Genomic DNA, 25,181 nt, shown 5'->3' with positions numbered 1-25,181 from the left:
TGTTTGTGTTGTCCTTTAGGTTTACTGTTGTTCCATTTGTTATGTCCCCACTGTTATATTGTACTATACATAATGGCTGGCAGGATGCTGTATGCAGCAGCGCCCGAGACCCTGCCAGAACACCAAAACCAGATGTTTGTCAAACAAATAAAACAAAGTGATGTCAGTTTTAAAAATTTAGAGAAAAATGCTAGTGTGAACATTGCCAAATAGAGATGAGCGAGTACTATTAGAAACGGTAGTTTCGAATAGCATGCTCCCATAGGAATGAATGGGAGAGGCCAGCGCGCAGGGGGTTAAGTAGCAGGACGCCGGCCCCGGCTGCGTCCATTCATTCCTATGGGAGCGTGCTATTCGAAACTACTGTTTTGAATAGTACTCGCTCATCTCTAGTGCTAAATGAGTATGATTAGTAAAATGTTTTCGGTAACAAAGCTTAGTGAGGGGCTACATTGAAAAGGTCATTACTTGATGCTAACTGCAGGGACCAGTATGGGGAGGTAAAACTATCAGACAGGTTCCTTAGGGTTAGTTAACACGGGCACGGTTAGGGCTCGTTCCCTCGGGACAAGAGGGAGGGCAGATTTTGGCACTAAATCCAGACCGCTAGCTTACTTTTTTATGTGAGCGGTATGTTCCAGCTCACCGAAAAAAGAAGCGAGCTGCCCTTTCTTCAGATGGATTCCGCGGCTGATTCAGCCCCGGCCTCTTCCTCGCCACAGCACCCTCCAGGCTAGGCCCATGTATTTGGGTTTACTCCGGAGCGGGAAGCTGTGACTGTCGGAACCCGTGACAGTCATGGCAGACACATTTTGACCCTACTCTGACGCGGCTTCCCGCGTCAAAATCAGGACCAAAATATGCTTAAGGGCTCATTCACATATGCGCCCGGGAGTCCATTCTGCAGGTTTCCGTTTCCTGCACAAAACTGGGCAGGAGACGGAAACCTGCCAGCATCTTTCAAAACCATTCATTTGAATGGGTTTGAAAAGTGTCTGGCCGTGAGCAGCGGTGAGTGTTTTATGCTCTCTGCGGCGAAACCATTTTTTTAAAAACTGGACATAGAGTCGGACATGCAGTATTCCGTGTCTGGTTTAAAAAAACTGGTTTCACTGCAGAGAGCATAAAATGCTCACCGGCGCATACGGCCGGACTAGGCATGACAGATTTCCGTCTTCTGCATGAAGAAGACGGAAACCTGAGAACGGAGTGCCGAACGCTGGTGTGAACCGCGTAAGGGTAAGCTCACAAGGCAGAAAGTGAAGAGGATCACTTTCCGCCACTGTTTTTTTCGTGCGGCTATCCACGACAGGATGCCAATGCAGTGAATCAGCGTTCCATCATGGGATCCTGCTCATGATTAGGCTCAGATGAATGGGCGTAATCAGGAGAGAGTCTTGAGCCGTGGACGTCGCAGCTGACTCAGCCGTGGAATCCATGTGAAGATAGGTCAAGTCACACATTTTTTCCGCTAACTGAAAAAAATCGCTAGCGGAAAAAAACAGCGAGTGAGTTCCATTGGAAAGAAAGAGAGGTGTTTTTGCAGGTGGATTTTGAAGCAGATTCCGCGTCAAAATCCCCCTGCAAAAGACTCTGTGTGAACTTACCCTAAGGTGTATGTGATTGGTTGACTACTACAGTTTATAATATACACCAAACCAGGAAAAGCTGATGGATTTTTTTTTCTTTCATAATGTAGGTTATAACACAGCACTCTTGTACTCTCAAATTAAATGAAAATCGCTGTTTGCTTATTGAAGTTTAAAGGAACATACTTCATGCACTATCCATATCACTTCGCGATTCTGAACTGAATCTTTGATCCGTCAGACCCTGCTCCTGCACGCGGAACTACATTTCCCGTCATCCACTGCTCCGTTTAGTAGCCGCGTGACTGTGAAGTCTGGCGTTGATTGGCTATCTGCGCAGAGGGCGGAAGTGTTGTGGAGTGCCGTGCACGTAGTGCAGTGTGGATGAGCGGCACATCAGGATGCAGCGGGGGGCAGTGCAGCAGAAGATCCCATGTGTCTTCGTCACCCGGGTGAAGGATGAGCCGTCCTCCAAGCGGGAGCACCAGGTGATGCCAGTGCCAGCCGCCGCCTCCCTTCATCCATATGTTGGCTCCCTGTCTATAGACTCATGTGATGCGCAGAACCTGTCTTGTGCCCTGCCTATGGGATTACCGGTGGTCTCTGCTCGATGGGCTTTAGTTGACATACTATGGAGATCACCTGATCAGCAACCTATGACGACCTACTGATGATCAGCTGATCGTTGTGGGTCTGTCCTAAAACCTGAACTTGTGAGCATGAGCAATGTAGTAATACACAATCCCTAACTGAATTAATGACTGCAGAAGACATGGGGAGTCCTGAGCATGGAGTACCCCTGTTTAATGTTCATGTAAGGTCTGGCACTGCCCCTTAATGTGGTAGAACTACTTATTGTCCAGCTATAAAATGAAATTCACATTGGGGGTATCAGAGATGAAATGTGGGGGTGAGTGGTCTCTAATCATGGACATCAGCTCCGGGTCTCTGCTGTGTATTACAGTGGAGACCTAGTAGCAATGGTGGTCACCATCCTCGTTAAAAACCTGGCATCCACTGTAATAGTATGGCAAATATCGGGAAGGGTTTCTTAGATCAGAGAAGACGCTGATCACAGGCATTAACTCTGGGTCTCCACCGCTTCTAAGTAGGCGCCATATTTTAAGTAGCAACACCACCATGTTATTATTGTAGATGTTGACAAGGAGTTAAACTTACCCCCCACCCTCCTTGACTCAGTTTACTGCATTATTAGACCAAAAATAAAAGATATGCATTATTATTCTAGAAAGTCAGCTGATTGGCTAGGTGGTGCCAGAAGATATCGGAAAACCGGTCACAATATATAAAGTAAGTACTTCAGCAATCCGACAGGTTGAAGATCAAGAAACTTTATTCCAATATAAAATGAAAACACTTGTTCACACAGTAGGTTGACAAGATACCTCCTCTATAATAGCACCCGACTGCGGAACTTATGTAATAAATTAGATATCATTTACATATCAATAAAAAGGAACAAGTCAAATGAAATCTAAATCAAATTAAGCAGTGGAAGGTCATACATAGGCAACGTAACGCTTATATATTAGGCTAAGTCACTATAAATACGTCTACTAGATATCACCGAGTTGTGAGACCCAAAGCCTGACACTCAGCTGTCCTACACGTCTGTGTCTAGTACACCTGCAGAAGTCCCGCAGATGAAGGTCCATGGTGGACTGAAACGTTCGGGTAGTATTATAGAGAACTTATGTTTGCAACATGCTGTGTGAACAAGTGTTTTAATTCTACATTGGAATAAAGTTTTCTTGATCTTCATCTTGTTGGAGTTCTGAAGTTCTACTTTACATGGCTGCATTATTAGAACCTGTACTGCATTGAAAAGCCAGTGAGAGTCACAAGGTGAAAAATCTGTGAGGCTGAGTTCACACTGGGTTTTTTGGTCAGGATTTTGATGTGGAAAATCCTGACCAAAAAACGTCTCCCATTGAAATCAATGGGTGCCGGTCATTTCTTTTTTCCGTGAGCGGTTTGTTCCCGCTCGCAGAAAAAAGAAACGACATGTCCTTTCTTCAGGCAGATTCTGTGGCCGGTTCAGCCTCGGACATCCGCCTGAAGACTCTCCCTCCTGACTAGACCCATTCATTTGGGCCTAATCCAGAGCGGAGTCCCGCAACTGGATGCCGGTGCACTGTAACAGCTTTTTTTTGGACTGGAATCTGAGGCGGCCTCCGTGTCATATTTCCGAACCAAAAAACTCTACCTAAACTCAGCCTAAGGGTGAATTCACACTACTGATACGCTGCCTGATTCTGAACATTAAAACACGTTCAGAATCAGTGCGTATAAAGCAGAGCCCATTCATTTCTATGGGAGCCGGCATACGAGCGCTCCCCATTGAAATGAATGGGCTGCTTTTTTCACTACGAGCGCTCCCATTGAAGTGAATGGGAAGCGCTCACGTGTATGGCTCGGACTGAGCAGAGCTAGCCGTACACGCAGGCACTTTCCATTCACTTCAATGGGAGTGCTCGTAGTGAAAAAAGCAGCCCATTCATTTCAATTGGGGAGCACTCGTATGCCGGCTCCCATAGAAATGAATGGGCTCTGCTTTATACGCACTGATTCTGAACGTGTTTTAATGTTCAGAATCAGGCAGCGTATCAGTAGTGTGAATGCACCCTTAGAAACAGAAGTGGATTTCAATGCAGGATTTCAGAGAGGCGGCATAATCCGTTAATATAAGTCCGTTTAATATTTATAAACGTGGCAAATGCTGCCAAAAATCAGAAGTTGTATCTATCTATCTATCTGTCTGTCTGTCTGTCTGTCTGTCTGTCTGTCTGTCTGTCTCTATCTATCTATCTATCTATCTATCTATCTAGTTAGAGGACATACTTTGTTTATTCCATGGAGGGGCCTCATTGTCGTCAGCCTGGCAGCCCCACTTGTTATATATTCACTAGGCAGATTAACTAGTGTTGGTGCTTTAGGAAAAAATATATATATATTTCACAGAAATCTTCCTTTTGTATATAAAAGCTAAATATATTATAAGCAAAACCAATAATCATTCCCCAAATAAATATATAATAATACTGGATGACCACATTTGTGAAAGCTAAAAGATATAGAGGTAAATTACAGGTGTAATAGAGCTGAATACATTGGGGATATAACTTAGTGATGCTTGTTATTGCATGAATATCATTATTATTATTTTTGTAGATGTTCAAAGTGCTGGCTACGGAAACACTAAACCCCTTGGCACTGAGTGCTGCTATAGACAGTGCACTGGCTACAGAGAAGGTAGATGGTACCTGCTGCTATGTTACTACTCACAAAGGTAAGGCGTCTGCTTACTTTATGAACTCTACGTATATAAGTGTCTCTTTAACGTCAGTGGTTTTCTTCCAATAACTGCTGAGGACTTCTCAGATACGTGTCCACACGTGGCTGGAATATGGCTGTCATTTTTTTCTACAACCCGCAGGAGTGTTACATTGTCTTCTACTATTGATTTGCTTTAGAGTTCTTTTTTGTTCATTGATTTAAAAAAAAAAAAAAAAAAAAAAAAGTAAACCAATAACACTTGTATGTTAAAAGCATTCTTGCTGTACAGCATTTTGTCACATCTACCTAAAACTTTTGCACAGCGCTGTATGTCATGTTAAAATAAAATAGTGTAAATGAATTGTGAAATCCCAATAAATTCTGGTAAAGTCCAAAACTATTTGTTAAAACTACATCTTTATTTTTCTAAAGAAAAGTATTAGATCATATCAGTATATTGCATATTGGAATCGTGGACAAGAACGAGCAGGATGTTTATTTTTTTTCAGCATTCTGCTTCAGTCTGGGATTAGGAATTAGGGATTAGGAATAATCCCTAATAATTAGGGGTGGAACTTGGTGCCGATTTTGATGTAGAATCCATCTGTAATTTGGCAAGTAATTCTGCAACTTGATCATACCATAAGGGTCTTTTTACACTGCTAGGTTTTGTGCGTGTTAAAGAGGTTCACCAGCCATTGTACTTGTGGACATTCAGCCAATGACTGATCTCGGTGTTACATGCTGTTACTGCATCTGTGATCATCCAGTGATTGGCTGAGGGTCATGTGAATGATGGGGTGTCATTGCTTTGGGTGCATATAGCGCTGGAATAGAAGAACCTTTAGAAGGTAGGTTAGTTTTTTCTTTGTTTTATATGTCTATCTATATCTCTGCAGTCGATGATAAGGCATACCCTCTACCATTTGCTAATGCCATGTATAAATGTGTTCACGCTGAACTGATCTCCAGTTTCTCATGAATCCCATTCAGCACAATATCCCGACATGCTAACGAAAGCCTTGAAACGTTGATAGTTATAAAATCGTTTGCAGATTGTTAATGGCTGCACATTTCCATGCTGCCATTTATCTGTGAGAACTGTGGGGCCATGAATAACCAAGCTCCACATGTATTGTATTATATTATATTATACGGTCGTCTTCTCCCCATTTGGGTCATGTGATCTCAGGGTGACCCCCTGAGTATAATATGGTTACCATCTCGGGTAACAGACTAATATATACGATTCAAGCAGCATGGATTGTACCACACAGGCTGTCCGTGGGGCGACAAAATCTGCTCTGACTATCTACTGTTACTATAGGCCTACTTTTGTCGCACACCTATAATGGAGGCGATCACAGTGCAGCCTACTATATATTTTTGGCCTCTACAATTATATGGGAGAATATGTAAAGGAGAGTTGATATTTGACATCCCCCTCCCTGTAGTAGTAGTAGTACAGTCCTCCAGCTGCCCATAAGATGCTGTGCAGAGGCATCATGGGATTGATGGCACAGCAGAGAAATATAAGAGTCAAGATGGCGTCTGATCAGAAGTGAAGAGAAGCTGGATTGTACAGATATGAGGACAGTATACATGAAAGAAGGGCGACAGGGTGAGGGTGCAGGGACAGAAAACGTATTTTACCCATAATGCTTCTTTAGTGTTATGACTGCTGCAAATGCTCAACGCCAAACCTATTGAATTTGAGATTATTTTCAATACAAGTTTACAAGTACAAAGGTAAATGGTAATGTATAGAATGGCTGGAGAATAAAGGAGTAGGTGCAGATTTTGTTCTGTTTTTAAATGATTTGTGAGACCCTTCTTTTGTATTATAAAGCCCCTTCTATTCTTAGGAGCTTCAGAGAGGACAGATCAAAACCGCGAGCCTTTGTAGTATGGCGCTATGTGCTTCGTGTTCATGTGAAATCCTTGTATCTTATGTCTCTTCCACAATGTTTACTCTCTTACAGGTCTCCCTTACCTGTGGGCCCGATATGATAGAAAGCCAACGAAACAGGCAGAAAAAAGGTTTAAAAAATATCTTTATACAAAGGGAAGTTCCAAAGGTTTGTGCAGCTATTCTTCCAGACTCTTTACATTTCCAGGACTGTTATAGGCTTTGTATCAGATTAGAAGAAGTACTGATCTACGAGACGCTGTCCTTATATAATACAACATATTAAGAAGACAAATCTGACTTAATGTACAGCAAAGTATTCTAGTAAAATTCTAATATTTTACATTGTACTCTTGAAATGCTTAGCTAGTATTCTAAAATAGCATCATATGGGTGACACCCGGCAGCTCAGCACTAGTAATTCGGGTTTTCTTTTTTTCTTTTAGACTTTTTTTGGAATGTTGATGAGGATTTTAAAGTTGTCCCCGATTTTTGGATCCCAGCAAAGGGAGTGAAACTTTCTAATGGCAAACCCTACCCTGATGAAAATGGCCACATACCAGGTATCTAGAGAAAATCTCATACATTGAGGGGTCACGGAACATCTTACAAAGCTGCTGATAACAATTACTGTTCACCTCTCAAACAGTTCAGCTGTAATGTAGTTCTGGTTTCCGCATCTAGGGCTGTGGAGGTGCAGTTGAATAAAGTTTCTAGTTTTTGAATTTTATTATACAATTGTTAACATTTTATAATGGATGAATAGTTTGTCACAAATGTACTTTCAATAGAATTCAATTTGGGCAGCATGGTGGCTCCTTGGTTAGCACTGCAGCTTTGCAGCACTGGAGTCCTGAGTTCAAATCCTGCCAAGGACAACATCTGCAAGGAGTTTGTATGTTCTCCCTGTGTTTGCGTGGGGTACCTGCAGGCACTCCGGTTTCCCCCGTGACTGACAATGTCTGTAAAAGTGCTTCAGAATATGATGGCGGTAAATAAATAATAAAAATAAATTTAAAGAATTAAAGGAACTTTAACTCCACAGCATAACTCATTGAGATTTGGATTATTGTGAAGACATCCTGGTCTCTACAATCATTTCTTTACAATCTTCAATCTTTCAATTCCTGTTTGCCTAATATAAAGCTACCCGTATATACCGTAATCGTCCGATTATTCTACGCCTAGTTTGTCATATCAAGATTCCAGGAAAATAATGTCTCCAGTGTACCATCATCCTAACTTATCATAGTTCTCATAGCATCTGACCTCTGTTCTTTTATAAAAGCGGTCATTATGAGACTGTAGGGAAAGAGAGGTGATACTTATGTGCAAGGCTTGTTTGTATCAGTTTTCCCAACTTTTACAAGACAATTCTTTGTCCTTAGAACACAATTTGGGTCTCTAAAGTATTTTTGATTTTTTTTTTACCATTTCAGGTTGGGTTCCTGTGGAATATGGCAATAAGCAGTATTGCTGGCATTCGTGTGCTGTAAATTATGCATTAGGAGTAGCCATAATATTAAAACCCAGAACAGAAGATCCTGGATCTCTGGAAATTTCTTTGGTGCATCTCTCAGATCTTCTAGAACAAACATTGGAACTCATTGGAACCAATATTAATGGAAACCCATATGGTAAGTGTATTGTGTAGAGACCATTTTTGTATATTGTAAAAAAACTTCATCCAATTACAATAGATAATGTTTATATGAGCACTTATGTACACAGTGTGGCAAAGTCACTTATTTGCTGTGATTTTTGCAAATATCACATAACTTTGTTTTTTAGGCATTGGCAATAAGAAGAATCCAATTCACCTCCTTGTTCCTCATGGGACTTTTGTCATAAAGGAACTAGCAGCGTTGGATCATAACAGTGTAGTGTCTTGGTTTGAACATTGTCAAGAGGGGAAAGTAGAAGGCATAGTGTGGCACTGCAAAGATGGATCTTTATTTAAGGTAAACCGAGTAGGTGATTTACCATATTTTTCGGACTATAAGACGCACCTAGGTTTTAGAGGAGGAAAATAGGGAAAAAAAATTTTGAAGCAAAAACTGGTAAAATATTTAATATATGGGAGTTGTAGTTTTGCAACAGCTGCAAGGCCACATTGTCAGGTGACCCTGCAGCTGTACGGGGATGCATAGAGTGTTTTTTTTGCGGGGCCAGCTGTACTTTTTAGTTATACCATTTTGGGGGATATCTATTGCTTAGATCACCTTGTATTGAAAAAAAAAAACAGGAGGTGATTTAGAACTTTTATTTATTTCATATTTTTAAAGCTTTTTTTTTTTTTTTTTTTTTTTTTTTACTATTTTATTCCCCCCCGGGGGCTTGAACCTGCGGTCACTTGATCGCAAGTCCCATAGACGGCAATACAACTGTATTGCCGTCTATGGGACATTCTGTATATTAGTATTACGGCGGCTGGTCATAGAGACCAGCCGCAATACTAATATATAGCAGTGACAGGCCCGGGAGCCTCATTAGGCTCCCGGCTGTCACCCGAACAGGTCGGCTCCTGCGATATCGCCGCGCAGGAGCCGGCCTGCAACGTCACAGGTATGGGGCCGGTGGGGACCGGCCCTGGGGGAGAAGGGGCAACGGATACTGACCCGGCATCCGCTGTACTAGAGAGGCGGATGCCGGGGAGGGATAGACGCCGGGGCCTGAGACATCGCTACGATCCTCTGCCCTGCCTGAAGCCAGCGGCGGGGGGACGGAGGAGCGGAATAGCATCACTCCTCCCGCTGCTGGCTTCATGCAGGACAGGGGAGCGCAGCGATGTCTCAGGCCCCGGCGTCTATCACTTGCCGGCTTCCGCCTCTCTATTACAGCGGATGCCAGGCGCCACCTTCAGACTATAAGAGGCACCCTTCTTTTCCCCAAAAATTTTGGGGAAAAAAAGTGCGTCTTATAGTCCGAAAAATACGGTAAGTTATGGGACACAATCAACAGTTTTAAGTGGACTTATGTTTTAAATAAAGGTTCAAGAAATGTGTATCCAACATATCTCCAATTTTAAATAGAAGACTGCCTGTTGATCAACTGATCACCACAGGTTCATTGTTCTAACCCTGATAAATGGCTGACCATGTAATGTAGCACATACCAGATCAGTCATTCGAGGTGTTTCTCTTAGACCTGGTTCACATCAGAGTTTGGGTTTCCGTTCGGGGAGTCCGCTTGGGGATCCCCCGAACAGAAACCTATATGCATTAAAAAGCGGTTATCTGAAAAAACACGGGCCCCATAGACTTACAATGGGGTCCGTGTGGTTTCAGTTCGGTTCCCACATGAAACATGCGGAGAGAAAAGTACTGCAAGTAGCACTTTTCTCTCTGCATGATTTGTGTGGAAACCACACAGAGCCAATTATAGTCTATGGGGTCCATGTGGTTTCTTAGCTAACCGCTTTTTAATACGTATATGTTTCCGTTCAGGGGGGTCCCCAAGCAGACTCCCCGAACGGAAACCCAAACACTGATGTGACCCAGGCCTCACATAGCGGCTATCCAGGCAACATAGTTCCTGTGAGTTTTAGGTTGCTCTGATGAGATTAAGGGCCTGAAACCCAGTTCCCCCCCATGGATCAGAAGTTCAGGGCTGCAATCCAGTTGCTCTACCATACAGGTCAAGGAGCTGGAAGCAGACCGGTCCATACACTGCATGGTAGCAGGGAGGTATCACAGTATGCTTTTTATACAAAGTGACTAAAATGATTTCTTACTTACCCTGACACATTGTACCAAATAATCATAATCAGAGAAATTGTGTTATTTAGTTCATGTACTAGTACTGTAAGTGGAGGAAATATTAGGATTGTTCTGGTTTTTAGACTGTTCCCATTTACTGGGAGATCTTGAAGATGGCGAAACTTTATGTATGTAACATTTACATAACTATGATGCACATAACAGCATCCAGACAAAAAAAGGGAAAGTCTAGTCCAGTCCTATCTTTGACATTCATTTGCACTGGAAATACATGGGCTTTCTTGATGAGACAACAGTTCTAAGAACAGCACTACTACCGTGTAAGCACATAACTTTGAGAAGTCTTTAAGTTGCACGGCTATTACAGTATTTCTTTTTTTCTCCCCTAGCTTCATCGCCATCACCTTGGATTACATTGGCCGCTCAATGACACGCACCTAAATTCCAGACCAGTTACCATTAAAATGGATTTATGTAAATTTGATTATGAAGTGGATTCAAGTACGTTATTAGGTCAGCTATCAAAAAAAGACACCGTGTGTTATGACAGATTACAAGATATTTTGTTAGACTGAAAACAGCACCTCCTGAAGAATAAACTGAAGTGCTGACAGCTCACCGAGCCGGATGGTGAATATTATGGAACTTTTACTTTTTACACATATGGCGCACATTTCCTGGTCAACAGAACAGATGTCTGCCTGGCGCAAAGTCTTATTTGCAAACCTTACACAAGCATGATGTATGTTTTTGTTAGCAGAAAAAGGCTGGCAATGTTTATATTGTTCCATGCTTCCTTTCTGGGAGCTGAGAATATATTATCACATTAGCTGTACGCACTTTGCAGATTTGCATGTCTTTTCAGTAGCAATAATATTTTAGAGCGCTCTTACAATTTTGCAATGTGTCATCCTCATTATTTTCTCCTGAAAATATATGAATAAATTGACAACTGGGTGCTGCCACTTAATATGGTATTCCTCTATGATTGGAGGCAAACTATTGACACGTGCAGTGATAATATCCAGTTGTCAATTATATATATTCCAGGAGCTATAACTGAAGAATGGCACAATGCAAAACTCTAAACAAATAAAAGTAACTTTATGGGGAATGGAGGTATTTACTAAAACAGACATGCTGGGGAAAGCGGAAAAATCCTCATTAAATACATAGATCTGAATGCATCAGCTGCAGCATAGTTGTAAAATGTGATCGGTTTATTTAAAAATAAAAATAAGAATTCACAATTTCTACAAAACATATAACTCTATACCTGAAAAGGGAAACATGTTTACATTCTGTATATACAGGCGTAATAAACAATCATTTCATCAAATATAAAAGCATTCATCTCCGTATGTCATTTGGCAAAGAATAAGTTATTTTAATCTAGGTTACTCCTTCAATAAACAAAAAATGTAAGTGCAATCATTCCTTCTATATAGTCATGGTGCATACTCCTTTCACTAGAACATAAAGTCTATTTCTTATATAGTAAGAGCTTATATTGTTGAAAAGCTATGGACCTACATAAGTTCAGCAGTATATATGGATGCTTCAGTTGTTTCATCCAGGAGTGTAGGGATCCAGATGTGCTGCCGAACATATTTGGAGATGAAATAATGAACTGTCCCCTCAAATGTGTTCTGATGGATAGAACAAACTAATTCAAGGCGTTGACATATCTATATGGACCCCAAATTGCTGAGATAGGGCTTTCAGCTTTTCTTCAAGGAGTATATTCTTTTTAACTTCTTCATTGTAGTTATACTTAAGATCTTCAATTTCTTCAAAAAATGTAGGATCAAAATTTTCAAGTTCCTTTTTCAGTCGTCTTATTTCTTCCTAAAAAAACAAAACATAAAACGCACACATTGGGAGCCTGCATACGGAGTTTACACTTGCTTATTCTGAACGTAAAACTCGTTCAAAGTGAGCAGCGTAAAAAACAGATCCCATTGACTTCAATGGGAGCCGGCATACGCGCATATCACATTGAAAGCAATAGGTAAAAAAAAGCCTCCCATTGATTTCAATGGGGAGCGCGCGTATGCCGGCACCCATTCAAGTCAATGGGATCTTTTTTTTTTTATGCCGCTCACTCTGAACGAGTTTTACATTCATAATGAGCAAGCGTAAACTCTGTGTGCAGGCTCCCATTAAGTTATGTCTCCTATCTATCTATCTATCTATCTATCTATCTATCTATCTATCTATCTATCTATCTATCTATCTATCTATCTATCTATGTGTTTGGTAATCTGATGTTGCACAAAACTTTGCAGCTGAGCTGAATTACAAAGTAATTTCAGGTGTCCTATACATCAATTACTATACAGAAATGTATATGCTGAGGGATAGCAGAATGTCATTTTCAGTTACCATACCATTTATACAGAACCCAGACTACCACCAATCAAAACCTGCTGTTGCTGAATGACTGGTCAGTAAATATTTCCCAAACAGGTAATCTTTAAAGGAAAATTATACAAAAGCATTACCTTCAAATGTTGTTTCTCCAGATCAGAGGTTTTAATATGTGTTTGAAGGTCCACTACTTCTTCCATCAGCTTGTGTTTTCTGTCTTTATCGAGAACTTCATCAGACCCTAAAAGGCAATGTAAAATAAGTCACGACTCCATTCTTATTGTAATGTTTCACATTTAGTCATGTCACTTACGTAACCGTATTTAAAGGGGACGTTTCAGTACCTCCACCTATTCTTCCCCAGTTTTTAGCATCTGTTAATAGGCATTGCTCCACTGATTCCAGTGTATTTTTTTTTTTCTGTAAGCTTCACCATTAACAAGCATAGTAAGTTTTGCTGCCTGATGTGCCATTTATGTTCTGTAATGTCAGAAGGGCATTGGCGGGTGGGAGGGGGGCTTTCTGTGATTCAGACCTCCAATCAGAAGCATCCAGGGTCAGAGCTCAGAATCACACCCCTTGTCTGCCTGTCACCGCCCTCCTGATAGTTTCGGAGCCTGATATGCCATTTAGCCTCTGTACTAACTGCATTGATTGCTCAGGAATGGTGGGGGCTAGAGAAAAAATGCCAACTTTGCCGGAATCAGTGGGAGCAGCAGCTATTAATTAATGTAAAGAGCTGGACCTGCTGGTGACGGTGAAAGGTCCTATTTAAAGCTCCAGTGGGGCTTTTTTTTTTTTTTTTTTTTTGTAGAGACCCCAGTTAAAGAAAATAAAGTAGCAGGATCATGCTAATAAACCCATATAATGACTTTTTCAAGCTTTAGTCTAGGGCCCCATGTGCGTAAACACTGCGGCTGGCCCGTGGCAGAAACAAACGTGCCGTATTACAGTCAATGTGAAGTGGATTCTACAGAATCCAACCCTCACAGTGCAGTAATATATGTGCAGTGGACATGCTGCAATTTCCAAAACTATTGTGGTTTTGGAAATCACAGCATGTCAATTACACCTATAGAAGGGGCAACATGGTGGCTCAGAGGTTAGCACTGATGCCTTGCAGCGCTGGAGTCCTGGGTTCGAATCCCGCCAGGAACAACATCTGCAAGGAGTTTGTATGTTCTCTCCGTGTTTGTGTGGATTTCCTCCCATTCTACAACTATTATACATACTGATAGGAGGGGAAAAAAAAGTACATTGTGATCCCTATATAAAGCTCACAATGTACATAAAAAAAATAAATTATACCTATAGAAAAGCCAGTGATTTCCCTATAGGTATAATTGATGCAGAAAGTCCACAGTGGAAACCTCTGCAAATTTTCTGTAAAAAGCACTGTGGGAAAAACCATGATGTGTTGCTGCAGTGCTTTTTTCCTGCAGGATGCTATGGGGGGCCTTAGCTTTAGAAACAGTTCAATTTTATTACATCAAGCAGATTACATATGGAGAAATTGCCTATTTTGAAAGGTCTAATAATACATACCAAGTGGAGTAGATGATTGTTTATATATTTCTAGCTGGTGGACCAACTCCGCCTTTTCATTCTCTAAGCGATTATTGGTCAACCTGAAACACATAACATATAGATTTTTTTTCAGTAAGTAAAGCTGGTTCAAGTTAAAAGTAAATCAATATTGAATGTGAAACAAAGTATCGATCAATATGTAGGAGAAAAGGGTAGGTGCTTTTCACTAGATAGCACTCATGAAAAGAACCATTTAAAAATATTATAAGGGCTTAGAATTACATTACATTTGTTATATAGATAGCCATCATTCTACCAAGCGGTGGCAGATGCTCTATAAAGGGATGACCTATATTGACAGACAACTTTAAATCCACCATGTTTTTATATAAATTACCGGAGTATCTGAAATTCTCTGGAAAGTCCTGTGTCTGTCTTGGCGTCTTCAGGAAAATGCTTTAGAAGGTCAATCTTGGTAAAGAAAAAAAAAACAAAAACTTAACAATATTTACCATAAAGATAGCCAAGTCGCTTTGGCTACAGATTGTTTGATAAGTCGTGCATGAGGTTTGTTTAAATCTCATTAAATTTTTATTCACAATTACGGCAAATGGCTGCTGAAAGTCCTGACCGCCAGGGTAAGCACCATTACTTTATGCTCCATTCACCTCTATAGGAGTTATAAAACCAGTATCCCTGGTGATTGGGACTTGCAGTTAGTCATTCCCATCTTGGCAGCAATTTGCCGGGATGGGAATAACCCTTTAAAGGGGTTTCCAGCTTCAGACCAATATTAAGAGTCAAATGTTATTGTTTGTACAATAAAAAGAAAAATATTTTCCAATATACTTTCTGTATCAATTCCTCACAGTTTTCTAGATCTCTGCTTGTTGTCATTCATTCTGTTACTTCTAAAGGATAAAACTCTGACCATGGTCATGTGATTTACGGTCCATGGTCATGTGATGAGCACACAGGTGCACAGCTGATTACCAGGCAGATGTCTGATTACTGTGCTGTGATTATAACGAGCGGCACCTGTGTACTAATCACATGACCATGGACGGTAAATCACATGACCATGGACGGTAAATCACATGACCATGGTCAGAGTTTTATCCACTGGGAGTGACAGAATGAATGACAGCAAGCAGAGATCTAGAAAACCGTGAGGAATTGATACAGAAAGTATATTGGGAAATTGTATATCTTTTTATTGTACAAACAATAAAATTTGTCAATTTCTCAATATAAAAGTGGCCAATCCCTTTAACTTTACTGCTACTGTAGACCCAAGGTACAAAATCTGCAGTTCTTATACACACTGTGCGCCTACCGTAAAAATAGATTTGGCGCAATGTTATAAGTGTAAAAGTCACTGCATACAATAATAAGCCTGCAGGGAAAGAATAGCTATCCCACAAATCTCCATTGGTTTGTTCAGTTGATTTTGACACATTATACATAATGAAATTTATCTTCTCTTACAAAACCAGAAGAAACATTAAGGGCAGGTTCAAACTGAGTTTTTTGCAGGCAGATTTTGATGTGGAATTCTCCTGCAAAAAAGGCTCTCGTTCATTTCAATGGGAGCTGCTTGCTTTTTTTTCCGCTAGCAATTTTTTTCAGCTAGTGGGAAAAAGAAGCAACATGCCCAATCTTACTGGGAACTTTGCAGCTGAGACAGCTGCGGTGTCCGCGGCACGAGACTCGCTCTCAGTTAGGCCCATTCATTCAAGCCTAATCAGGAGCGAGATGCCGCGACCGGATGCTGGTGCCCTGCTTCGGCATCCTGTCGCATCTAGGTGCAAGGAAAAGGTTTCTGTGGTGTGAACATGCTCTAAGACAGTGATGGCGAACCAGAGAGGGCACGCAGAGCCCTCCATGCTGGCACGCGTGCGGTCGCCCGGATCGCTCACCAACAGGGAATCCGGTACAGGATTCCCTGTTGATGAGCGATCACTGCCTTCAGTTGTATGTGCAAATGCACATACAGCTGAAAGCTGTCAGGGTAGGCCGCGGATCGCGCGACCGCGGCCTACACTGGCTGCAGAGTTTGACCTCTGCCCCGACGTGGGCGCGATGACGTCATCAGCGCCGCCAGTGACAAGAAGGTGGATGCCGGCGGCTCTTCAGGAGTGAGTATGAGAGTGGCTCACTGTGTATATGATGTTGGGGGGAGCGCTTATAATACTTGGTGGGGTGTATGATACTGGGGGGGAGTGTATAATACTGGGGGGGCTTATAATACTGGGTGGGGTGTATAATACTGGGGGGAGTGTATAATACTGGGGGGAGTGTATAATACTGAGGGTGCTTATAATACTGGGGGGGCTTATAATACTGGGTGGGGTGTATAATACTGGGTGGGGTGTATAATACTGGGGGGAGTGTATAATACTGGGGGGAGTGTATAATACTGAGGGGGCTTATAATACTGAGGGGGCTTATAATACTGGGGGGAGTGTATAATACTGGGGGGGCTTATAATACTGGGGTGGCTTATAATACTGGGGGGTGTACTAAAGAGCATATAATACTGGGGGGGGCCTATTTATAAGCACACAATACTGTGTGTGGATGCCACTGTGGAGCATATAATCCTGTGGGGGGGGGGACACCTACTGCGGAGCATATAACACTGGGGGGCTACTGTGGAGAATATAATATTGTGTGGTGGGCCCACTGCAGAGCATATAATACTGTCTGGGGTCCCCTCACTATTTATATCACACAGTATCTGTTTTATAGCAGACGTGATATTAGTACAGGATGTAAGAATATTACACGGTAACTATAAAACAGATCCTGTGCGATGTAAATAGTGAAAATTAATTGTTCAAAGTACCAAATGCCGAGACCTTTACATTTCAGTACAACGTTGTTTGTATTATTGAAAGCTCTGTAAAGCCCCACATGACTGTAATTTTTGGTCAGTAACTGTCCGCAATTGTGGATCCGCATAGTATTAAGTCTATATTGTCGTGTTGGCACTCCGCGAAAATTTTGTGGGTTTTGGGTTGCAGTTTGGGCACTCGGTCTCTAAAAGGTTCGCCATCACTGCTCTAAGAGATCTGATCAGAGAATGAACAAGCACTCCCCTTCAGGAATATTTTATACCTACAGTGTTGGCCAAAAGTATTGACACCCCTGCAATTCTGTCAGATAATACTCATTTTCTTCCAGAAAATGATTGCAAGCACAAACTCTTTTGTGTTTTTTCATTGCAAGCAAAATAAATGAAGATCTTAATACCAAAGAGAACGAAAAAAAAAAAAGTCAAATCATTGATCATTTTACACAAAACTCCAAAAACGGGCCGGACAAAAGTATTGGCACCCTCAGCCTAATACTGGGTAGCACAACCTTTAGACAAAATAACTGCGAACAACCGCTTCCGGTAACCATCAATGAGTTTCTTACGAGGCTCTGCTGGAATTTTAGACCATTCTTCTTTGGCAAACTGCTCCAGGTCCCTGAGATGTGAAGGGTGCCTTCTCCAAACTGCCATCAAGAGATCTCTCCACAGGTGTTCTATGGGGTTCAGGTCTGGACTCATTGCTGGCCACTTTAGAAGTCTCCAGTGCTTTCTCTCAAACCATTTTCTAGTGCTTTTTGAAGTGTGTTTTGGGTCATTGTCCTGCTGGAAGACCCATGACCTTTCAGGGAGACCCAGCTTTCTCACACTGGGCCCTACATTATGCTGCAAAATTTGTTGGTAGTCTTCAGACTTCATAATGCCATGCACACGGTCAAGCAGTCCAGTGCCTGAGGCAGCAAAGCAACCCCAAAACATCAGGGAACCTCCGCCATGTTTGACTGTAGGGACCGTGTTCTTTTCTTTGAAGGCCTCTTTTTTTTTTTTTTTTTTAATGTAAACTCTATGTTGATGCCTTTTCCCAAAAAGCTCTACTTTTGTCTCATCTGACCAGAGAACATTCTTCCAAAACGTTTTTGGCTTTCTCAGGTAAGTTTTGGCAAACTCCAGCCTGGCTTTTTTATGTCTCTGGGTAAGAAGTGGGATCTTCCTGGGTATCTTACCATACAGTCCTTTTTCATTCAGACGCCGACAGATAGTACAGGTTGACACTGTTGTACCCTCGGACTGCAGGGCAGCTTGAACTTGTTTGGATGTTGTCAAGGTTCTTTATCCACCATCCGCACAATCTTCCGTTGAAATCTCTCGTCAATTTTTCTTTTCCATCCACATCTAAGGAGGTTAGCCAGAGTGCCAGGGGCTTTAGACTTCTTGATGACACTGCGCACGGTAGACAGAGGAACATTCAGGTCTTTGGAGTCCTCAGACAGTTCTTTGGTCTTCTTTCTTTTCTCCATGCTCAATGTGGTACACACAAGGACACAGGACAGAGGTTGAGTCAACTTTAATCCATTTCAACTGGCTGCAAGTATGATTTAGTTATTGCCACCACCTGTTAGGTGCCTCAGATAAGTAACAGGTGCTGTTAATTACACAAATTAGAGAAGCATCACATGATTTTTCAAACAGTGCCAATACTTTTGTCCACCCCCTTTTTATGTTTGGTGTGAAATTATATCCAATTTGGCTTTTTGACAATTCTTTTTGTGGTTTTCCATTGAAGACAAATTAAATGAAGATAATAATACCAAAAAATTTGTGATTGCAATCATTTTCTGGAAGAAAATGAGTATTATCTGACAGAATTGCAGGGGTGCCAATACTTTTGGTCAACACTGTATATGTTTCCAATATCTGATCCCAATTCTCGTGAGGTGTAAAATGCTGCACTAAGATGGTTTCCTTTATTTCATCAGGATCTTCCGTTACTTACTTCATCTTTTAGGTGCTGAATTGTTTGTTCGGTTTTCCGTTCACGCTCGGTTGCTTCTTTCAATAGCCTTTTCAGATCAACAATGCTGTCGTTTCTCTTTATAAGCTCTGCTTCCATCTCCTTCATCTTTGTTTCATACATCCTGACAAGGTAAAAAGGACCCCTTTATCTGGTTATTTTGTTGAAAAAAAAGTGTCAGTGACATGAAGTAAGAAAATGCATAACATCAAACTGATGAAAAAAAGAAGGGTGCATGGAATATGCAAGTTTTATTCAAACTCTGCGACGGTACTAAGGAGCATTTAATCTCCAGTAAAGAATGTATGGAAATATCGCCATTATGTAGTGAGCGTCATCGGAGACTCATCTCTGTTCCTCACAAAGCATAACAACTGAAGCTTTTGTAAAGTCCCTGATCTTCAAGGGTTATTAATTGTATTGGGAGGAATTCACTGCGGGGTATGGCTATACAAGATATTCCTATAGAAGACATTATGCCACCTTCAGATTACTTCTACAATTTTTCAATGTAATATGGGCCTATGTTCCTAAAGGTTTACATTTTCTCTGGGTGTTTGGTTCACACAAATATTAAAGGGTGAATGCATTATCTATTGTATGCACTCGCCTTATTCAGAAAAATGTGAACTATTGTCATAGTGACTACAACAGAACAGTTATTTAAGAGGTTTTTTTTTTTTTTTTTTTTAAATGTAGGTTGTGAGCCCCATATAGGATTCACAATGTACATTTTTTTTCCTATCAGTATGTCTTTGTAGAATGGGAGGAAATCCACGCAAACACGGGGAGAACATACAAACTCCTTGCAGATGTTATTCCTGGCGGGATTCGAACCCAAGACTTCAGCGCTGCAAGGATACAATGCTAACCACTGAGCCACCTTGTTGCCCCATAAGAGGGTTTATTTTGACTTGAACAGAAGCAATCTTTCCTCTATGTCCTCTTTTTTGGTTTTGCCTTCAAGAACGGCATCAACAAAATCTAAACATATGCCCTTATCTCTAAGTGAGGTTCAGGAAATTCGGCTGTGTGAAACCACCCCAATATTACAGGGAATATGTACAGAGAAGTTAAGACAGCATCCCATACTTGCTCACAACGACAGACTTCCAGGCTTTGCGGTCTGCTCCTTCCAGTTGTGGTCCTCTACTTTCAGCGAGGCTCAGTTTACTTCTAGTGTCTTCTAAGTTTGCTGACAGTTTTTCATTGACCACTTCCAAATTCCTCTTTGCAATTCTTAATTTTTCTGAAGTTTCAGTTTCCTAAAGATCAAATATCAAAGATCAGCAACAAGTCTTACAGAAGCAAATTTCTGGTGTATTTTGCGCTGGTATTAAGGAAATTGGCTAAAGCGCTTCAGGAACAACCGTGGCGTGAACGCATTGTGGTTCTTCCCGCAGCGCTTTGAGCAGAAAGTTCATGGAGTTTTCCTCTGCAGACTTTCTGTTATAATTATATTTACGGGAAAGCTGCCGGCGTTTCCGTAGATATAATTGACATGCTGCGATTTTAAAAACCATGATGGTTTTGGAAATATCAGCATGTCCGCACTGCGATTTTTTTCCGCAAAGTGGGCATGGAATTCGCATGAATTCCATCCACTTTGCAAGTACTGTAAATCGCGGCATTTCCGGCCCGTGGGGCCTCGGCCTAAAAGAACTTTTTCCATGTTCAGATTTCAGTCCTGAATTTGGCTTACAAATAATGATGTAAAATACTGACCAGATTACTACCATCTGAATGAGAATGATGGTAGGAAGGGGGCTTAAAGGAGTTTTCTAAGCAGAATTTTTTTTATAAAGGTGTGTTGGTGCTAGTAATGGGTTAATAAGTACACCTATGTACCTTAAGCAGTGTTTTGAATGATTTCTGAGTGTATCTGGCATTCTCTGCCTTTGTTTACTAGGTGTTAGCTTCCTGCTGTGTAGCTGCAACACTAGTTCCCTCTCACTCAGCCCCCCTTACTCTCTCACTCCATCACAAAACCCTCCCTATATCTCTAAGCCTAGCTTAGCTTAGCTTATTACTAGCCCCTTCCACCCTCCCCTGACTCTCTCTAGGCTAGCAATCCTGCCTATTACTATCCCCTCCCACCATCTGCTGTCTCTCTAAGGGCCCCTTCACACGGAGTAAACGCGCCGCGCATTGTGGCGCGTTTACGGCGCGTGTACGCCGCGTTTTTTTACAGTGCGCGATTATGCCGCGTTTACGTCGCGTTAACGCGGCGTAATCACGCACCGTAAAAAAACGCGGCGTACACGCGCCGTAAACGCGCCACAATGCGCGGCGCGTTTACTCCGTGTGAAGGGGCCCTAAGCCTAGTGATCCCGCCCATTACTAGCCCCTCACACCCTCCCGTCTCTATAATCCTAGTGATCCCACCCATTGCTAGCCCCTCCTACCTTCCCCTGTCCCTCTCTAGGCTGGCGATCCCGCCCATTATTAGCCACTCCCACATGCTTCTGTCTCTGACTCTCCCCCTCGTCCCCCTAGGTGACTTATTCCACCCACTACTAGAAGACAGAAAGAGCCGTCCTAGACACAGGAAGGCATGGTAAGTATTGATGGGGATAGGGGAGGGGAAGAGTAATGGTAACATTCCGTTTCGGAAGTGGTGAAACAGAAGATCACTGGATTATCACATGACTGCTCCAGGGATATGGGTAATTATAGATTTTTTTTTAATTGAAGTAAATTAGAAGTTAGGTGGGGTGAGAGGGTTTTGTTTTGGGGTTTTTAGTTTATCCTGGACTTTAAGGGCCATCACGTTCCCATCTCTCCTGAGAAGGGAAGGATTTTCTGGCTCCTTAGAGGCAGGTGAAGGCCTTTTCCTGCTGCAGTAGTAAATCTGGAAGGATATAATAATGCGGTAATTCCATCCAATCAGCACCTGCACAGCGAGGTGACATGTGAGCTGGTAAAACAATGTTTACTCTGACGATTGTCTGAATGCTTTAATCATATATGATGGCTACGGTTTATAAAGGCGCAGATCATGGATATTCTTTTCTTACCGTTTTGAGTTCTTTGCGAAGTCTTTCATTTTCAGCAATTACTTTCTCCATGCCTTTTGTCTTTGCTTCATATCTCATACTTAGCTGTCCACCCACATGCAGCTGCAGCTTTTCAAGTTCTGACTAGGTGGGCAATAAAGAAAAATGATTATGAAGAACTGATCTCATACAACACACAGGCTTGTATTAATGGAGCTAGAACATAAGCTACACAAGGATAAGCTATAGTTTTTCTTCACAATGAATGTTCCTTACATAAAATGATAAAGAGGTTATCACAAAGGAAAATAGTTAACCCTTTTAGGAACAGACAATTTTTGCCTCTAAGTCAAAGACTCTCCAGCTTCTTCTGTGCGGACAGGAAGTCCATTCATTCCTATGAGAGCCTTTGTCCACAGATAAGAAGCTGCATCAGTTATGGAATCTTATTGCTGGTCACATGACACCACTGAGGACCAGAAAAGAAGGGATAAATCACATATGCAGCCATCAGTAAGAGTGCCTTTACTACAGTTTACAGTATGTGCCTTTCTAAAGGGCCAAAAATGATTTTTTTTTTCCATAGGAGTCCTACTCTAAATACCTTGAAGGGAATCTGTCACCAGAGTGAAGCATATTAAACCAGCAACACAGTATGATCAGTGAAAGAACAAAGCAAATAAGCGAAGAAACAGGCACTTGTCCTTTAGAAATTTTATCGCAAACTTTTTTTTATCTTCACCTGAACTATGAAAAAAATAAAAGTTTAGTTACACTTTTAAGTTTTGTACCATTCACCATTAATATACTAAAGCATTATTGTCCATTAGCAGTAAGCTTAGTTCTATAGCAAGTATATAAAAATGGCGCTCGGACATGCGCAGTACCGCTACCGGAGCGGAACAGCGCATGACCGAGATTTCAAAAGCAGCAGTGCGATCTGGCAGGAAGAACATCCAGGGAGAAGGAGGGTAGACAGAGCACAAGCAATGGAGGGGCGTGAATAACGGTATGACGCGGTGGGGGGAGGGTGCTTGGTGGGGTCATTTACATAAAGGATTAACCAGGATTAGAGATGAGCGAACACTGTTCGGATCAACCGATCCGAACAGCACGCACCCATAGAAATGAATGGAAGCACCTGTGACGCCGGCCGCCGGCAAAGTCAGCGTCACAGGTGCTTCCATTCATTTCTATGGGAGCGTGCTGTTCAGATCGGCTGATCCGAACACTGTTCGCTCATCTCTAACTAGGATTACAACAGAACGACGAGGAGAATTGAAAAAAAGAAGGTAGTAATAGAATAGCCTTTTTAAACGCTATCCAGGAATGTCTTTATCTCAAAACCACTGACACCAATAATACAAGGGAAAAGATATACCTTAAGTTTTTCATTTTCCAGTTCCAGGTTAGATAGCTTTTCACTCGATAGGACTCCAGGAGCCTTCTTAAGTTCCTCATTCTCCCTCTGAACTCTTTCTACTACTCGTTTCATCAAGCCTATAGTCTTCTCCAGTTCTGGAATGGTCTTTCCACTTCTTCCGGACTATTTACATATTCATGACGATAAATAGACAATTCTTCATCAGCATCTACAATTTATCCAATGACTCCACGCACAGATTATTTTACGTACTATGCAGACCGAGACATTCCATATACATTACCATTAAACTATTATTACGTGTGTACATTACAAATGTTATTGAATACATTTCTACCTTAGAAGCCCAACAGAAAGAGAAATCAGAAACTTATAGTCTGTGGTATGACATTAAAACGTCCTGCAAACTTCGCAAGACAAGTGGCATCTCCAGTGATGACTACGGAAAAAGAAAGTACCAAAAGACTTTCTTGATTTTGCTTTTGAGAGCCACCGCAACTTTAAAGGGAGATTACCATCACCAAAACCATTTGTATGCTGTTGTAGGGGGCCACAAAATGTAAGTTTATAGCACCTGTGGGATTGCTTACTTTGCACCAGAGTTGTATGAGTGCAAAAAGTTACTCTTAACACAGTATGATCACTCTACAGAGGGAAGGAAGTGAGTCTAACCAAGAGGCTGACAGGTTGGGGAAGGCTTAGGAATATTGCAGCCTTGTTTCCTGCGCCTTCACAATGTTGTAGGTCTGTGTTTCTCCTTCAGAAAGACATGCTTCGTTCCTGAAGGAGATCTATCATCCTGTAGGGGAGTAGAATATTCTATAACCATACTTCATGTAACACACGTGATAAAATACAATGGCTATCTGCGGCAGCAAAACAAGAGAGCTCTTATCTGAAATTTCCATTAATTCTTACACTGGTAATAAATGTATTGATATAACAAGTGAGAACAAGCTTGTAGGTGGGTGGCAGAAGCATCAATATAACAGCTATAGAAGTAATGTTCAGAAATTATTGAACTTGTTATTGTCAATCATTCACTATTCTTGGAGGATTTGTACAATATGAGCCAACGTTTGGATAGATTAAAGTAGCAATAGATTAATGCATAACTTTACAAATGTGGTTTATGGTGGTAAATCTACAAACAAACCACAAAATATCGGTGTACCATGTGATACACATATGATAATCGATAATGTCACTATACTTATATTGCTTTACAATTGTGAAAAAGATAAATGTTGTGTGTCTTGTCACCAGGGTTAAATTTCAAGAGATTTTCCAGTTTACAATAAAAACTTCACAATAATTGCATCATGTATAGTTAACACTTTTCTGAAATTTGGCATATACATGTCATAATCTCAAGCAGGGAATAATGATTCCCACGCTTTAAAGAGGACCTTTCATCACTCGGGGCACATGCGGTGTTATATACCACTAGAAAGCCGACAGTGCGCTAAATTCGGCTTTCACGATCTGTGCTCCAGGTGAAGAGCTATAGATGCCGGTACCATAGCTCTTCAACGTCAGAAGGGCATTACTGACAGTCAGT

At 41.5% G+C, this 25,181-nt stretch overlaps 2 protein-coding genes across 2 annotated transcripts in view; one reads left to right on the top strand and one right to left on the bottom strand.

Annotated features, from left to right (window-relative positions):
- The first annotated feature begins 1,941 nt into the window (after positions 1-1,941).
- On the top strand, positions 1,942-11,842 carry RLIG1 (RNA 5'-phosphate and 3'-OH ligase 1). The gene is made up of 7 exons (XM_075274534.1): positions 1,942-2,077; positions 4,782-4,899; positions 6,869-6,964; positions 7,242-7,358; positions 8,235-8,432; positions 8,587-8,756; positions 10,904-11,842. Exons 1-7 carry the CDS (start codon positions 1,991-1,993, stop codon positions 11,087-11,089), a joined length of 972 nt encoding a protein of 323 aa, XP_075130635.1. The 5' UTR covers positions 1,942-1,990; the 3' UTR covers positions 11,090-11,842.
- Positions 11,714-25,181, bottom strand: part of CEP290 (centrosomal protein 290) — a 116,598-nt gene continuing 103,130 nt past the window's right edge. The window contains exons 47-54 of the mRNA XM_075274540.1: positions 23,618-23,782; positions 22,258-22,380; positions 20,333-20,505; positions 19,223-19,364; positions 14,809-14,882; positions 14,430-14,512; positions 13,019-13,125; positions 11,714-12,362 (exon numbers count right to left, since the gene is read on the bottom strand). Of these exons, the coding sequence (XP_075130641.1) occupies positions 12,186-12,362; positions 13,019-13,125; positions 14,430-14,512; positions 14,809-14,882; positions 19,223-19,364; positions 20,333-20,505; positions 22,258-22,380; positions 23,618-23,782 (1,044 nt within the window). The 3' untranslated portion in view covers positions 11,714-12,185. The remainder of the gene's footprint in view (positions 12,363-13,018; positions 13,126-14,429; positions 14,513-14,808; positions 14,883-19,222; positions 19,365-20,332; positions 20,506-22,257; positions 22,381-23,617; positions 23,783-25,181) is intronic.

Source organism: Leptodactylus fuscus, chromosome 5, assembly GCF_031893055.1.
Source record: "Leptodactylus fuscus isolate aLepFus1 chromosome 5, aLepFus1.hap2, whole genome shotgun sequence".
NCBI lineage: Eukaryota > Metazoa > Chordata > Amphibia > Anura > Leptodactylidae > Leptodactylus > Leptodactylus fuscus.
Note: the sequence above shows the minus strand (reverse complement) of the source record. Positions and strands in the feature narration are given on the sequence as shown.

Coding starts and splice junctions, on each gene's coding strand:
- RLIG1 (XM_075274534.1), top strand. CDS start 1,991: ATGCAGCGGGGGGCAGTGCAGCAGAAGATCCCATGTGTCTTCGTCACC. Junction 6,965..7,241: donor TACAAAGGGAAGTTCCAAAG/GTTTGTGCAGCT, acceptor TTTTTCTTTTAG/ACTTTTTTTGGAATGTTGAT. Junction 8,757..10,903: donor AAGATGGATCTTTATTTAAG/GTAAACCGAGTA, acceptor TTTCTCCCCTAG/CTTCATCGCCATCACCTTGG.